The following is an 18088-nucleotide window of genomic DNA, read 5'->3' as shown; positions in this document are numbered from 1 at the left end:
TTCATTCAATATATTCAAGGTTCATTCAATATATTCCAATGTTCATTCAATATATTCAAGGTTCATTCAATATATTCCGAAATTCATTCAATATATTCCGAAATTCATTCAATATATTCAAGGTTCATTCAATATATTCCGAAGTTCATTCAATATATTCAAGGTTCATTCAATATATTCCGAAGTTCATTCAATATATTCAAGGTTCATTCAATATATTCAAGGTTCATTCAATATATTCCGAAGTTCATTCAATATATTCAAGTTTCATTCAATATATTCCGAAGTTCATTCAATATATTCAAGGTTCATTCAATATATTCCGAAGTTCATTCAATATATTCAAGGTTCATTCAATATATTCAAATATTAATTTCCTGAACGGCATGCTATAATATATATATATATATATATATATATATATATATATATATATATATATATATATATATATATATATATATATATATATATATATATATATATATTTCTAATAATCAAATGGAGTGGAATCAAATAATACTCAAATGAAGCCTTGTAGGCAGTCACATCTCAGGGGGAAAAGAAGTCAAAACAAAGAAGAGCCACAACATTCATTCCATGCAAAAGTTGTTATCCTTCCAATCTAGGAAAAACAACACATTTATCATGGTTGATGCCTGAGATGTCTGTCCAATTTTAACCGAGAAAGCTCCACTTCTACTTGAGGATGCATGTTGCGGCATCTCTCTCTCTCTCGCTCGCTCTCTTCCCTTTTTTATAAACTCTCCCTGGTGAGCCTATTTATTTATTTAGAATGGACTTGACCATGCTCTGTTTAAAGAATAAATCAGAAGTGGTTCACTCGTTATTCAGCACTTCAGGATATACTTTTTCTTACTGAAGTAATTAAAGGAGACCTTTTTACATTTAGTACTTAAAGGCATATTATTCTGAAGTTAGTAAAATATCTACAAAATCCAATGTGTTTTTAATAAAGAATGACAGATTTATGTATTCAGCATACATAAGACTGGATGCATCCAAAACTCAATTTATTTGTGTCGATCTCTAATTATAAATGCCGCTAGGAATTCTTGTCAATTATTCTGTTGACAAACCACTTACAGGAAATGACACACTGAAATATTTATGGAAATCTAATGGAAAGCGATTTTATCATTTTTATGAAAATAACTCTTGATCAATTCAGCCTGCAATAATGATAATTAGTTCATTAGAATTATTTTCACGTTTTGAGTGATTCACTGTCATTCACAGATTTATGTTGATTTTACAAAATCAAAACAAATAAATATGTAGCCCATAATTAAAAAGATTAAATTGATGAAAATAATTCAAAATGAACTACGCCATGCTTACTTTTTGAGTGACAGCGCCACTCTGTGGTGATTCCAGGTATATTTCTATACTCGATTACAATAATAATACATCATTTATATGAACCTAGTCAACAGACAGATTTTATTAAGATAAGACCTTTTATTGTCATGCTCATGAATAAGTTTTTTCTTTTTTTGATTTTATTGGGGTATGCAGAAAACAAAACACACAACATTACTGACATCATTGATTCCTGCGCATAGATAAGAGTTGGCAGGGCACTCAGCGAGACAGAGAGCATCCTTTTTTATTGACATTTGCAAAAACATTGCCGAGGTTACGTTTTATTTCTGAAAAAAACATTTCCAAATGTCAAATGCCTCTCTACAGACTGGAAAAATAATCATCGCCTTTGCACTTGCGTTAAAAAAACACAAAAAGTTGAGTGGTAAAACCTCTCCTTGAGTAAATAAAATCAATTTGCCCTTTCCAGTTGAATTTCATTACCCAAACAAATTCTACCAGACAAGCTAAAAGGTGACACAGAAATGGAAAATGTCACATGTAAACAAGCGTCTCATTTCCCTCCTCCAGACAGGTGTCACCACAATTGACTTTGGGGCCAAATTCAGATGAATCATTTCAAACAAATGCCCATGGAAGATCTAGTCTGGTGTCCAAAGAGAGTCAAAAGTCATCACAGTAAGATAATGAAAAGATTGCTATAGCCTGAAAGCCATCCAACTTGCATGAGACAACTCATTGTGCATAGCGAGCATTATTCACAAATACACAGTGAATTAATGTGCACTTCACCAGAACATTTGCATAAAACCACTGCTGTGACAAGGAACGCTGGAGCCTGTCACATTTGCGTAGGTGCACTTCTGTCACCTGCTGCTGCTAAAGCTCCGTGGGTAACAGTCATGTCACTCTAATGCCTACTGACAGCATGGCAGCCGTTCAAGTTGTCATTTTGTAAACAGAGGAATTGATGCTCACTTGCATTTCTGGAAGATGCACCAGATAAAGTTAGGGGGAAATCCTGTTTTGTTAATATAGAAGAATTGTTGTGTACACGAGACAGGTTTGTCAAAGTGAGAGTCAAAAATTGGATGTGTGCAAGTAAGATTTTATTGTTTTGGTTAAAGCCCTAAAGGTGGCTGCTGTTACAATTTTTTTCTAATTATACTGCTGTCAATGATGATGTATTGTTATTGTTATTATTATTATTAAGTATTATTATTATTATTATTATTATTAGGCAAAGTGAACTTTTCCAATGTACCACTAGATGATGCCAGAGCTCTTTTTTGTGAAGAAACAGGCCGCAGATGTTCCAATCCAATCACAAGCAGCTTTGGGAATAACCCATACATTGCACCTGCCCTCTTGGTTTCATAACACTATGCTGAAGTGATTGAAATTGGAGATTATTAGACATTAATATTATTTTGAATTAATAACTGCACTGAGGTGCAGAATATCTGCCTGTCTTCAATGGACGTGTTCAACAGGTGTGTGCGTGGGTGTGTCAGTCAGTCAGTCAGTCTGTGAAGGACAAAGATGTCCCCAAATCCCGCTCCTCTAACGACGCTTCACGGTGTGAGCAGCGGGACAAGAGGAATGATGCCTGGCTGCAATCATGACGTTGTGACTGTGAAAAATGAATCACATAAGTGCACAGGTTTGTACGGAGAAGTCAGAGACTGGCTCGTAGTCATAACCTGCAGGTCTCAAATCATTTTGTCTTGGGGAAGTCAAGTCATGGAAAAGTCAAGTCCAATGTCTCAAGTGAAATCACCTTTTTTCACACAGTATCTGGTCTTATTGTAAGTGATGTGCATATATAACACCTCTCAAAAATAATGTGGGCTACTCTAATTAGACACCACTTCATAAAAGTCATTCTTCTAAACGTTTTCATCAATTTATTCTAAATCTATTTTAAATTGTCTGCTGACAGTTTCTTTTAATTACTGACATTCACTAAATTTTTAACCCCATACTTTGAGCTCAATTAAAAGTCTTTGAGTTTTGACGAATATATGCCCTTGCCATATTTAGGAACACGTCTTGTAAACAAGTTCAGCAGTCAAGTTGAGCAGTAATGCTAGCAATGCATTTAACACATTATTGTGTTCCCCGAGAATAAAATAGCACCTTCAATGCAATGCATGCAATACAACTCCTCAAAATACATCCACAAGAAGTAAAAATATAGAGCGCACGGTGTTAAAATCAGCAGAAAGACTGATGCTAAGCTAATGCTATGAAAAGGAGGGCATCATAGACGCACAATAACATAAAAGTAAAATACAGTTTATAATTTTTGTGTCATCTCAAGCCTACCGTTTTACTGTGCCCGTCGTTTCCATTGATGGAAGGAAGTGAAGTCTCAATGAAACCAAGTCTTTTGGCAAATCCTTCTCTCCACTTTGGCATCGTTGAATTGTTTGGACTCCAAAAGTTCTTCGGTAATAAAGATGGCGGATTGGAGAAACCGATTGGCTGCACCCTTAATTACCTTGTTTAGTAGTGCCGCCCCAAAGACTGGGACATAAACGATAAAAATGCATAATGGATAATAGATAAAACCGAACGGAGTAGAAAATAATCCCCCAAATAGATGATAAAAGTATCCAGCAAACACCTGGAGGGATAGATTAAAATTTTCTACAATCCTAGAGACTCCAAGTGCACAATAAAATGTAGTTAAAAGCTAAAGAATATATATGACTAAGGTGCAAATAACTATCTTTCAGACAGTGTGAACAATTAATATTAGGTTTGTATGGCATTTGTAAAATATATATTATGAATTAAAGCAATTATGGTAGTGTACCAAACAGTGTCCATTCAGTAAGTGCAAGTCTATACCAAACAAACATTTTACACAATTCATTTTGCACTAATATTTTCTGCACATGAATTTCATCTTTTTATTTACACATTTACACAGCCCAAAATGATTCACACAACTGAATTTGCGGTTGTGAAATACAAAATTCACATAAACTCCCAATTTAGCATGGATAAGAAAAGCATTCCTTTAACATGTTTTGCAGCCTAATGTGTGTGTGGTAGTGATGATTTGATGTATGATGCAATTTATCTGAAGCGTAACGCTCGGCCACAAAAAGTACACTTGGAGTGTTCCGGACTTATCACAAAAGCCATAGAATGTTGAACAATAGCTTTAACAACAATTAGTCATAGCTAGGCAGAAAGTATGTAATCCAATTATAGCGGCTGTCACAACACAGCCTTCCCTCCCTCCCTCCCAAACTCCCTCATGTAGATATTTAATCAGATTTAAGGAATTATTTTGGTGATGTCACCACATTTGTGCAGTTTGTTGTGCTTAAGGTGTAACTATATTGCTTCTGCCAATCACAACAATTGCTCTATGCTGAGATGACTCACAGCATTGGTGGCCAGACTGGCTGTGATCCCGCATCATGGGGTTAATGGCTCTGCGTACTGGGGAGGCCAGCCAGCCAGGGAGGGAGGGAGGGAGGAGCGCCGCCGCAGGTTTTTCTAAAGCTTTTCTGCGCTGGAACATTTGAATGCAGCGCAGCGTCTGTTGTTGGAAATGGGGAGGTGCCTGCCACTTTTCCCAGCAGCCCTTGGGCCGCTGACAGGGAGATGGATGATATCTGCAGCCTGGCCGCATTGCCTCCCTCATTGCACACACACACGAGCACACAGAGAAAATATGAGTTCTTGTCTCATACAGCTCATGCTGCCTGTGGCAACAAAGCCAATATCTTACATATCATGGGGGAATGAAAGCCTCGCTGGTGGAAACAATAAGATTGTTTTGAGAGGAAATTGGCGGATTCCTCCTTTGTTTGTTTGTTTTAAAATGCCACATTACACATGTACACACAGAAAGAGAGAAAATCTTATCTTTTGCCATCTGTTTATTTAGAGTACAAATCACATCCTGGAAAGCTCTGCAAGACAAAATACACATTTTGGAAACCCTACCTGACTCAGCACATAGTGAGAAATTACCAATATTCTTACGCAAATGTTTTTCCTTTATAATAAGTAGCTACTGTCTCTCAGTATACACAATTTGAATGATACTAAATATTGATTTATTTGTAAAGTTGAAATTTTGAAAAGGAAATTTGTTACAGAAATTCAACAAACAGCCAGCAGCAGAATTTTTAAAAAGTCAAAAAATATATATGCACAGGTCACAATTAACCAGTACAATAAAATAAAATACAGTTTTATTTATATGGTGCTATCAGACAATGACAAAAGCAATTTAGCAAGATTTGCTTTTCGTGTAGCTCCTTTTCTCCTTTTCAGGGACTTTAGTGTGCATTTTAATTAATGTTAAAAAACCTAACTGACTGTCATTAAATTTGTAAGGCGAAATCCTTTTTACTGCTAACATCAGACGGATCCAGCCGTCACAAAATGGTGGCCAGTTAATGCACACAGGCCAGGAAAGTGTAACCATGCTCTTCTTTTTCTGCCCTCCAGTCTCACGCCCACTCTCTGTGTCTTTGTCCTTACCTGCTTTCCATTGCACTATTGATGTTTCTGCAGTTACCCCCCATCCATCCATCCATCCAGCGGTTTTATCACCTTAGCAACAGTCGCTGCATACTGATGTGGAGCTTGGGGGGTTTGAGGCGCGGGTCTCCTCCACTGTCTCCTCCACTTCACTTCAAACCTGCCCACTTTCACTTGCATCTTCCTCCTCCTCATTCTGAAAGAATGAAAAGAAGTCAAAGATGTTACTTAGAAGATGGGAGAAATGTTGAGAGGTTGGCGCTGGAGGAGGAAGGCCAGTGTCATCTATCACTGTTTTAAGTGACTGCTGTGGGACAGAGCGAGGCCAGAAGGTCATTTGGTCTCTTCATGTACACAGTGGGCACCTGAGCCGCTCCCAAATGACTCAGGCCTAATTATCTCATGCAGACTTACAGCAGTCTGACTTTTATTCACTTATCGAAATCCGAGTACATGGACAATCAAGAGGGTCCTACACCCAACAGAGAGCCACCAAGAGTTGCATCTTACCTGTGACCCACAAAGAAGGACAAGCCTTGTGTTCTATAGACAAAAAACATAACAATTTAGCAAATGTGTAAAAAAAAAAAAAAAAGATCACATATAGGAGTTGCATTTTTGGAAAATCTGCAAAAAAACCTACTTTGCAATATTGGGTACTGTGCATTGTGGTCACTATATACATGTTTGCCATCTAGTGGTGAATGGTGGTATTACAACTCAGAATTACAGACGACCCCTACATATCTGCAGTGACAGATTTTCTTTTCCTGTTTTAAAATATTTTGTTTAGTTTTTTCAATTTTTGGAGTCCACCTCTTTACTGGACACAGTTGACAACACAGAAATAATTTTATGGTCATGACCATCTTTCATCCACACTAGTTGGAGGGATTCAATTGTATCATGCACATGAGAATCTGTATGAAATACTAAATAACGTCTATCTGCTGGCAAATGGGTCACATTTTTTCTCCCATAGCAACAATGCCACGGCAGTTGTAGGTCACACTCGAGTCTCAGTCACAGGATAGCCAACCTAGAAGACAGAGGACAATTATCCCAGCCCGTTACGGTTCAATAAGTCCATCAAGCCGCAAGCCCGATACCGAGTTTCCCTGGCAACGCCTCTCAGGTAAATCACAGATGGGCTTGATGAGAGAAGAAGGGGAGGGAGGGAGGGAGGGAGGCAGCAGGACCAAGGGGGGAATTGCACACCCAAGAAAACCACCTTGAGAGCATCCATGCTGAGACAAGTGGCTCAGAAGGCACAGGGTCTTCTCTATTTAGGCTGAGTTGTCAATCACATCTTACTAGTGAGAGTCCTCGACTTCATCTCTCAACTGTCCTTTCACTTTAAACACTGCTTACTGTAATCTAAGAAGAATCTAATGAAATTAATCGCCCAGAGCAAAAGGGAGGAACTTTGTCTTAGATGCATTTAGCCAATACAATTACAGGGGGCTACCATTTATAATCTTTATTGAATTGCAAACAAAATTGGCTTAAGAGGCGGAGCTGGACGTAAAATGTCTGAATGTTGTCGCACAGGTGCATCACTGTGTGTGTATGTGTGTGTGTGTTCAGGTGACTGTCTGGCCTCCTGCCGCAGTGTCTGGAAATTCAGACACTCCCCCCCAAAAGCGCCCTCTCTTCTTTCTCGACGCGGCACTGCTATGAAGCATACCTGACGCCCCCCTCTTCTTCCTCCTCCTCTTCATTCCACCCTGCTGTGATAAGAGATCCACTAAACACAAGCGGTTTCACCAAACAACAAAACCTGGGGAAAAAAAAAAAAAAAATCATTGAAGAAAAAAAAAAAAGCAAAAGGAAAATCATCCTTCTCATTCTCAGACACTTATCTCATTACATCTGGCAGCCCTCAATTGTAACAAAGTGGATAAAACGTGAATGTGTCCTTCTTCATTTTATCAGGGAGCAATGTGGCAAGGTATTGTGCGACACGACCACCTCGGAACAATGCAGCCTAATCTCCAGCCGTCAGCTCTACTGTTCCGTTTATCAACACCTATTCAAAGGCTGAAATGAGTCCTCTTCCTTTGTCGTATTGCTGTTCAATTTTTGGCAATTTTATATTTTTAATGAAAATGATTATTATTATTATTAAATAGCCAATTAAAACAAAAGAATAATACAGCAGATCTTAATACAGTAATCTTTAATTAATTGTAACATGATCTGAGTTCTGTTTTTAATACACAAGGCCATCTTTTGTGACTATTGATATCGTGAGTCAGTGACCTGTTTTTCTTTTAATTAAAAAATATTCTCTGTTTGACAAATGTATTAGTGAAAATGCAAACAAAACACCCAATGGTGATTAAAGGAAGTACAAAAAAAGCAAAAGCCGCTCTTGCAAATGAGCTAACCTTTTGAGCTTTTATTTCTTCTTCTTCTTCTTCTTTCCACCCGCGGTACGTTGCTTTCAGGGCAGAGAAGAAAGAGTTTGACTTTCAACTAAGTTGTAATCCCCAGCGTATTGCATTTAGAAACTAGCTGGGGGCTGATTTTTTTAAGGTGCTTTTTATTTATGGGATACTTGGCAGATTTCACCAAGCTTTGTTACCATTGGGCAAGTTGCCGCTGATGATTTCATCAGAGGCTGGCTTGGGTGCTGCGTGGTGTCAGACAAACCCTAATAAAAGTGTCTGGCTCTTTTGTGGCCAGGCACCAGCTCCGACTGCTCAGCACTTGTCGCACTGTGCCTGGCTGTTTGGTATTCATGGGGCATGGTGTCCCTTCAGCTGTTGCTGGGGGCTCTGGAGCACAGACACTGTCTGATCATTTGGCATCGCCCATGAAACCAAATGGGAACGACGAGAAAAAGAAAAAAACATAATTAGGGAGCGCAAGATTGGAGACAAAGAGATGGAGAGAAGGGTATTAAAGACAGAATTGAAAAAGTGTTTGGGGCTGCATTTTTAATGTGCATTAAAAAAAAAAAAAAAAAAGTCAGCCTGAGGAGTTGTCAAATCAGGTCAAGCTATAAATGATGAATTACTTCACACCTTTGGACAGCTGTGATGTTTTTTTTTCCCCATTACACCTAATTTATAATAATGACGGGACGTCCATAAGAGGCCAATTCAATGTATTCGTTCATCTGTTAATATCCATGCTCATTTTCTAGACAGGCCTTCCACATTACTGCTCCAGTTTAAATGTGGATTTATAGAAAGTTGCTTTTGACAAAATTCTGACTTTAAGCTTTGCTACGTATTCAATTGCCACTCACTATGAACATTTTACATGAGTGTTTGTTTAATAGTACAAAAATAACCTTACAACTTACATAGAGGTGCAAACTCGAGAGCAGCAACTGTTTTTATGAGAAATATAAAAAGGCTTCCTCTAAAAAAAAAAAAAAACACCGCAGTGCAACCTAAAGGAACTTCTTCTAATACTTGAGGAAAACACACTGATTTATTACGATGATAAAAAAGAGCAGCAGATGTGCCAGAATGAAGACACGAGAGAAGCACAGCTATTGGCTAAGTCTCGGCATTTCTATGCTGTGCTGTCAGCGCGAGTCTGGGGTGTGGTGCTGTTCTTCCGTTCCTAATCTTCAATATATTTTACTTGCACCGCAAGGTTGAAAAAATACGACTAATAAGGTGTATAGTCATTGGCTGACGACCAGTACAGGGTGTGCCCCGCCTTTTGCTCAAAACTAAAAGACTTCAGCATGCCCTGGTGAGGATAAAGTGCTTCAGAAAATTATGTTTTTTTTTCCCCCAAGTGTACAACAATCTAGCAGACATGCACATTCCAGAGATCACGCTGTCCTTTTCTCACACAAGATCATATTTCATTGTGTATTTTGGCCAGCGCCTGAAAGTCGATTGTGCCCTCCGCCCGCGTCCCAAGAGCCTAACCCGTGATTTTTTATCAGGAGAGCTCACAAGTTAGGGTCTCAGGGAGCAGGTGAAGTACGACAGAGTCTACCGAGGAGCTGCAGTCACCTTTTTTTTTTTTGCTCAGCTTATATTCATCCGCTTTCCAAATACTGAGACTGAAAATTAGCCTGAGCCTGCCCTTTGCAAATTTATTTTCCTTCCGGAGGCTAAAAAAAATAAAACACTCAGCATAACTTGTCCAGGGGGCTGAGCGTGATTCTTCATAATGACAGACATGCAATTGCTTCCACATGCAAAATATACCAAAAGACAAATCAGCATCAACAACAAAGAAAGACAAACGGGTTACATTTGTTGCCGACGACAAACACGGTGACAAAAAGGACGGTTCTAACTTCACCAAGCAGAGGTTCAGACAAACACACAAGCCTGGCTCTGTGCAGCTAGCCTTTGTGTTTGAAAAAGGAAAAGCCCTGCAGCCCTGCAGCCCTGCAGCCAGCCAAGCAGCCTTTTTGTCCTCCCCGGCCGGATCCACTGATCATCAGTCTGCATTTCTCTCCGCTAGGACGGCATGACCTGGACCTGCTCACCTTGACTAATCGCATTTCAAAATAATAATCATATATGCTCGGTTCTCTTCTGAAGCTGCTCTACATGACGGCAACCGAAATAATTAAACGGGTAAAAAAAAAGTGGAGTTTCAGAGCTTCCCACTGTGTCGCCATCGTGAGAAAGCATGGCACACAATCAACTGGCACCAGTCAGCATCTAAACAGCAACCAGAAAAATAAACATACACTACCAACCTATAAATAGATGTGAGAAAATGGCAAATTACAGTCAATTTTAACAGATAAATAATGGAGACATAGTATCATGTACATCTGACCCTCCCCGTTCCTACCCCATCCCATCCAGACCCCCAGCTCCTCCCCCTCAGAGAAAAAAAAAAAAAAATCAAATAGATGTCTGACTGTCTCCTCTCTGGGGAAGGCCAAGCAAAGTGCAAGCTTCCGGAAATGAACGCTCTGCGCTCAACAACACGTTGCCTGGCACGCTCACTCTTCTGCCTGCCTGCCTGCCACCGACTTTGCCTTTTTTCCATCCTCCTTTGTGCTGGAGATGAGGAAGGGATGCAGCGGCGGCGGCGGCGGCGGCACAAGGACTTAGACGAGGGCAGGGGGGGGGGGCTGAGGTGTCTGGGGCAAGTGGCCACCAGATGCAGGTCAGTGAGGTGGGAACTCCCCTTCCCCCCTCCTCCCCTCCCTCTGCAGCATGACTCCGTCGCAGTTGTTGCATTATCAGCTCCATCTCAGTGCCTTCACCAACACCATCTCTACCGAGCAAGCAGCGCTCCGCCTCTCTGCTCCAGACATTGGGGCGGGCAGCAGACATGTCATGACACTCATAAGCACCCCACTTTCACATTTCCGTCTCTTCCGACTCGCATCCGACAAGACGAGCTCCCGTCACAGAATTAAAAATTTTAAAAAAAGGCAAAAACATTTTTCTCCAGCTGCTCCTGCCTGCCGCCGCAATCAATCCCCCATCCTCCTCCTCCTCCTCCCCCATTTGACCTCCGCTCCCCAAAGCCTAACTCTCCATCATCCACTGCCTTCCTTCCACTTCTTGCCCCCCCTCCCATGATGACTCCAGGTCTGTACCTGTCTGCTTGTCTCTGCTGTCTGCAGCTGCTTGCCCAAAGTGAGCTACTGCAGCAGGAGTCTGCAGCGACAGCCCTTGCTCTTTCTCTCGCTCCCTCTCTCTCTTACACACAAACACACACACACACCACCCAGCCTTTGCTGGTGAACACGTTCCACCCTATGCTGATCAATTTCTTCTCTTTTCCAGCCGTGCTCAGACAAACACATACTGCAGCAAAACTGTCTGCCCGCGGAATGGCGGTGCTAGTCGGGGGGGGTGGGGGGGGCACACTTAGGGAATTGCATGGTCTGGTACCAGCGAGCCTTATCTATCACGCACAAACACTATTAAGCAGATATTGCATATATAATTGCGCGCAAACTGTCATCTGAGAAAACACAGGTGAATAAGACACAAGTCGCAGACACAACAAAAACACCCAAAGCAGTCACACACATATTGTGGGCATTGTGGACAAAGCAAAATGGAGCGCTGCAATCTCCTGTATGAACAAATATAGTGGATACACTCATATCAATGAATGTATATGATGTTAAAAACGCTCACATTTAAAATGACATCTGCCCTGGACAGCTTGTCCGAGTCTCTGACTTTAATTGCTTTCAATACCCTTGATAGATTTGGGCTATGACCCCCCGTGACATTGAGGGGGCAGGGAATGCGGTCTGCTGCAAATGTTATCATTGATTGATTATGCCTTTAAATAAGAACGGAAAACAACAGCGCCTTGATGCTACTTTATACTCCAATGAGAAAATGGCCGACAAAACGGAGCCGCGCTTGTGTGCGGAAACTACAGAAAAACGGACAGCGGGCCGGCCAAGTGCAGAAGAGGCGGACAAGTAAATCCTGCAGCCAATGTCAAAACCGTGGCCAGGTTGAAGTCTATAGGAGGGGGGATGGTTCCCAGATTGGCTCGCCGATAGCGGCGGCGGTGGCGCAGAAAGGGAGGGAGGGAGGGAGGGAGGGAGGGAGGGAGGGAGGGGGGTTGCGATGCGACTTGCTCTGCACTAAAGCCGGCGGGGGCCAGCAGGCGACCGTATAGGTGATCAATCAGCTCCATTACAGCAGTGACACTGCAGAGTCTGGAGCTTGGCTACGACCCGCCCATCACCCCTCCAAGTACACACACAAACATTAGCCGCTTCTTTTTCGAGTCTAGACTGGAAATAGAACGCATTTGAGTGGTGAAAATGGCTCGCAAGAGACAATAGCGTGCAGTGACAGATAAGCCATCCAGTTGCCGTTTCACACAGCAGACATTTTTAGACCCGTTTGAAGAGGGAGCCTTTCAAAGCCTTCCAAAAATAGGACAGCTTGTTTTGTAATTCTTGCACCTACTATGAACCCACATTACACAAGCGCACTTGCACTGTTGTTGTTTTTTTGGCTTAACAATTAGAGCTTCGCGATCGCTCCAACTATCCAGATGCTTATTTTTTATAAATCATGTCAGCAAATTTAGAGGATGATGGTGTATAAGGGGGGGGGAGGGACTAGGAGACAAAGTGTTGCGCAACGCCTTCCCAGCCAGCCAGCCGGCCGGCCGGCTCGGTCCACCCACCAGCGGGACATTAATGACCATCATGTCTTGTCACACTAGCTGTCGGGCCAGTCAGCAAATCTTGCCCTTGTCCCTGCCCTTCTCCAATCAATGCCATTGATTTGTCCCAGGGGTCAAGGGGCAAGAGCGTATCAATAGGAGAAGAGTGGCTGATGCAGCATTCACAGAGGGGCCGACTCCAGACAGATCGATGACCCCCCCCATCGTCTGCCGTTGGCGTGTTATGTTTATTCATTTGCCATTTACGCGACCGCGTCCAGAGAATACGGGAAGAGGAGCTCGGACAATGCTACAGCTGACATCTTTCATTTATTATTGTATAGTGATTTTAATCAGGGAGTTTATAGAAGAAGTCTAGCCGGTGATCCCGCTTTCCTCGTGTCATGCAATTTGTTACTAAGGTCTCAGCTCGTCCGTGACGTCAACAACTTTGAACCAATGGCTGTGAAAAGTGTCTTTAAAGACACACGCAACGCTCCAGGAAAAAACAGCTGTCCGACTCAAAGGCTGCGGGCTCAGTCTGGCACGTCGCATTATTTTATACGGCTTGTAATATTTAATTGGGTTCTCTTTGAAAGTACACAAGTTGTTCTCCCTTGAAATTGCAATTATTTTGTTGATCATGTGGGAAAGTAACTTTACTCAGGGTACACATGGGTTTGCGGAATGGAGCAACAGCAAAGCATTTTCAGATTGTCAAAGTATGTTGTGTGGCTTTGTTCGCCATCTGAACAAGAGGCAGACCAGTTTTTTGCATGCATGGTTTGCATGTTTTTATAGTTAAGGAAAACGAATGAAGTCACTCAAATTGAAAAAGTCATATGAACACAATAAAAGTAAAAGTGCTTTTAAAAAAATGAAAAAAAATATGAGTGGCCTATTTCATTTGACAAACAAGGCTAAAACAAAAAAAAATCTACTAAAATGAAGCATTTAACAAAAAAAAAAAACTTCATTGAATTTAAAGAAAGGTCAAAGCAAAGTAAAAACTATTTAAAACTTTCACCATTACATCTGGCCACTTGAGGGCAACCACAACTAACATCGCCCATGAGTTTAACACTAAAGTTTTCTGCAAAGAGTGGCCTTTTTTTTTTTTTTTGTATTATACCTTCTAAATGCATCCCGGCCGGCGTAGTCATTTCACTCTTTATTAAATGGATATTTTAAATGACGGAAGAACCTTGAGGCTCTGCGTAGACGGACCTCTCAAAGGAGCTATTATGGCAGCCAATAGGAAGAAAAATGCTCATCTTGAAACATCTCTATCTAATCCCATCATTTATTTGTTCAACCATGCCAGAAATGAAGGCCCAGCTGGAAGCAGTGACTTATAGATGTGCTGCGAGGGCATTTGGACAAGAGAATGCTGAGACAGCATGATTCCAAGCACAGATCATTTGCTCCTCACATCTGCAGGGAAAACTGTGCTTCACATGTCAGAAAGTTTCAAGTAAGTTTTGTGTTAAGTTCATTTTGTTTGTTGGGTACAATAAGGAAAATGAGTCCATTAAACATACTATATGTGCACTCCAATTACCGTTCCTTGCTAACAAAAACAGGAGCAACTACAGAGGCTGTGCGGCCCATTAAAGGGGGCCTCGGGTTCCTCTTTGTGTTTCAAGCAGCAGGTGTCAGAAAAGTTAGAGCGAGGATAATTATCTTGCAGCAGCCAAGCGTTTGTAGCAATGTCTCTTTTTGATCCTTCAATGTCGCCTCTTCCTATCGTAAAGCAAAATTCACCAAGCGTTGGATCGTTCACACACTAATAAGGAGAGTGAGCTGGATTTTAGAACATCCTGAGACAAGTTCGTTCTATTCTTCTGATAGTCATCTCAAAATAGCTTAATAGCAGACAAAGGTTTTGTAAATGAGTTCTCCGTGCGCCAATAAATATGATCTTAAGTTATGTGGTCACGTCCCTGGTCACTTTCTTAGTTATTGTTTTTTTTTTTTTTCCAAGGCAATGTGTGATCATATAGGGAAAAGGCTGGAATCAAGCAGATAAAGGGTGAGCTCAGGTTGCCAGGGAACTACCAGGATCATATTCCCTCATATTCATATAATCCCTTTTGGCCTTTCAGTGCTGCAACTGGATCACCAGCAGGCATGTTAGTGTAACTTCATATATATATACTAATCACTGCTGAGGTAAAATTGCTGCTTCCAAGGTACGAGATCCGGGTCACATTTGCCTCTTGCTATCCTTGTAACTGTAGTCAATCATGTTTTGCCATATCTTGGTATTTGCGCCATTACTTTATTTTATATGATACAATAACGTCTTGTCCAATATTGACAATATTGTGAGTGACAAGTACAAAAAAGATATAACCAGGTACCCTCGTTATAGCGAAATGAATACTTATTTACCATCGACACTAATAAACTGAATATACTAAAAAAAGCATCAAGCTGTATGCATGTGTGGGGTCAATATCGTGTGAATACTCGGACTAACCACAATGCACTTAGTCGTCTAAAAATACTGGCCATCGACCACAGCTAAAGGTCAACTCTATCATTAAAGGAAAGTACTGAGATTTGTAAAGTGCAGCATTGGATACGGACTACTGCAGTATTGTGTACATTCTGAAGTCATACGTGTACTCCAAGGAAAGCTAGAAGGTTGTACAGTTAACTCCCAGGGTATAATTCTAAACCATACAACCTACTACCTCAACCCGGATGCACACATTTTCTTCAATGACCCCACTTTAAACTTTACACAGTGCCATCATGCTAGAAATACTATGTGAACATGAATTTAATGTATGTACTGCAGATTTCCAGAACAATAAGCAATAAACCAAATAAAAAAAAGATGGTTTAAAGACGACGTTCACACCACAATGACAGAGACCCACAGAGGCGAGCTTGTGCTGTCAGATTTGCCACAAGATCGGATCTACGGGTTTGCGCCACATGGTTATAGAGCCAAAGTATCAAAAGACTTTTGCAAGACAGAGGCAGTGAGAATGGACTAACAACCCGTTCATGGATCGATTCAAAGTGATTTCTTTAAGGGTTGATCTTAAATATGATCCCTGTTGGAATCATTAATGAGACAATAGCGTAAACCAACCTACCCTTCATGGATGTGTTCCTCAATTGCCTTTCTTTCTGGCCAGGGTTGTTTTGGAGTTCAAGTCCCTAAAAAGGAGGGGATAAAAAAAATTAATACATTGTTACTACTCCAAATGAGAGTGTATTTGCCACTTGTCACAACAGTTTTGTTTAGTCATTAATATCATCATCAGAAAAAAAAAAAAAAATCAAACTTGGGTACAAGTAAAAATGATGAAAACCAATTTCTGGGACTAACTGACTTTGGTCGAATATCGTGCCAATGCGTTTCCCGCAAATCCTTTCTTCTAACATCAATGAGTCTAATATAGTGGTCTTACAAGCAGGCCACAGAAGTGCTAGAATGGTCTCCTTTCTGAATGTGAGCGTGGTGAGAGGTTTATTCAACTTCGCCAAAACCGCAGAGAGCTGAGACAGAGAGAAATGCCAGTGTAATCAAGCATGCCACAGTCAGCTACCATTAACTGTGCCAGTGCCAGAGAGCCACCCGCAATGGAATATTCCTACGGTCGCAGTGCGACAACACAAGAAGAGAGCAGACAATGAAATCGCCACGGTCGTGTCGTCTGATTTATCATCGGGATTTTTCCCAATACAAACTAGCAGCAAGAATTTATTTCAATTGCTCCAAGCCTTAAAGTGAGCTTCCATGCAGGGAAATACATGCTCAGCTCAGCGGGGTCGCGTCCGCCATTTTCTGAGTAACAACCCAGAACAGAGAAGAGAGAAGCTGCATATCAACTTTTTTTGCTCACATCAGTATCCACCCCCCATGCACGCCTGCCTTCGTGCTGGCACAATGATCAAATCTTGGCTAGAGAGAGATCTCATCATTTCCTACCAGAGAGCCATGCGCCTGCCGTATTCAGCGTACACTGTGAAGGCATCCTTTGTCTGAATCAAAATATTAGCCCCAGTCTGCCCGCCCCCCCCACCCTCCGAAAAACTGCCACTTTCTTTTTCAGGAGTCATGACAACCCCATGATGGCACGCTGCCCACTACCCCGACCGACCGAGGAGGGTGGCGGGAAAGGCTAATGTGGTGTGGCGCTATTCTATAAGCCTTCTGCTTACTTAAGATTTCAAGTCAAAAGCCATGTTTGTTTCACAACACAAAAAAGAAATCTAATTGCACCTCATTAGAAATGTTCGGTCAACAGACATGAAATGTTTTGTGTCAAATGCATTCATGTTTAAATGCATTTTATAACATGAAGATTGTACATTTTATCGCAAAGGCAACCTCAGCGACACTTCAACTGCACAACTCACATTAGATCAAATTAGTAGCAGTCACCTACTGAATGCTTCATTCAAAACCAGACATGACGTAAATGTGAAGAATGGACAGAATTTAGAGGTCAATTTGAGTGGCAAGTGGCATAAAAGAAACTGAGTGGCTATTGAGCCACACACAATATATCGTGCTGGTCAGCTGGTCTTAAAGTTGTATTTTTTTTCACCGAAGCAGCAACAAAACTTTTGATGTCCATACGCACACACAAATTGGACACTATAAAAACTAAACTTTCAATATGATTTTTTTTCTTGTTTTCTAAAACTGTTGAAATCAAATCTATGCTATGAGGCTAACCATGATCATGCCTGCAGTCCAGTGAGAACCCAGGCCAAAACTAATTAGAGGTTTTGCTACAATTCAACTCAAGGACCCGTGTCTCACTAAAGAGCAACATAACCAACGGGGAAGGAATGACAGTCTGTTCTTGGAGCCTCACATATGTTGCTTGTCCCTCTCAATTTAACACCAAATTTTTGAGCATCTGTCATTTTTTGGTCACACTTTTTTATCAGACTAAATGATCCAGCAGAACTGAGTAGCGCATGGTTCTCCAGCAAGAATAAACAGTTGACACAAATTTATTATTATTATCATTATTATTATTATATAGACAGAAAATGCCAATGTTTTGGATTGTATAAAACTTATTTGTTGTCACAATATACTACATCACTAGCCCTCACTGATGCATATATCAAGGCTAAAAAAAAAACAGAGGGATCCAAAACATTC

General features: G+C 41.0%; 2 protein-coding genes across 23 annotated transcripts in view; both read right to left on the bottom strand.

Annotated features, from left to right (window-relative positions):
• The window catches only part of sptbn4a (spectrin, beta, non-erythrocytic 4a), a 44711-nt gene extending 40902 nt beyond the window's left edge, over positions 1 to 3809 (bottom strand). The window contains exon 1 of the mRNA XM_088398161.1: positions 3676 to 3809. The gene's annotated coding sequence lies outside the window, so the exon portion shown is untranslated. The remainder of the gene's footprint in view (positions 1 to 3675) is intronic.
• A 1422-nt stretch (positions 3810 to 5231) lies between these two features.
• The window catches only part of LOC148386741 (uncharacterized), a 28878-nt gene continuing 16021 nt past the window's right edge, over positions 5232 to 18088 (bottom strand). For 4 of the 22 annotated variants that reach the window (XR_015863192.1, XR_015863197.1, XR_015863201.1 and 1 more), the window contains exons 2-4: positions 16059 to 16122; positions 7547 to 7639; positions 5232 to 6055 (exon numbers count right to left, since the gene is read on the bottom strand). Coding sequence is in view for 2 of the 22 variants with exons in the window: in XM_088399211.1 (XP_088255337.1) it covers positions 6051 to 6055; positions 6370 to 6402; positions 16059 to 16122 (102 nt within the window). In the remaining 20 variants the exon portion in view is untranslated. The other 18 variants (XR_015863195.1, XR_015863207.1, XR_015863208.1 and 15 more) reach the window with 11 other exon arrangements.

Source organism: Syngnathus floridae, chromosome 15, assembly GCF_059516105.1.
Source record: "Syngnathus floridae isolate MCC-2025c chromosome 15, RoL_Sflo_1.0, whole genome shotgun sequence".
Taxonomy (NCBI): Eukaryota; Metazoa; Chordata; class Actinopteri; order Syngnathiformes; family Syngnathidae; genus Syngnathus; species Syngnathus floridae.
Note: the sequence above shows the minus strand (reverse complement) of the source record. Positions and strands in the feature narration are given on the sequence as shown.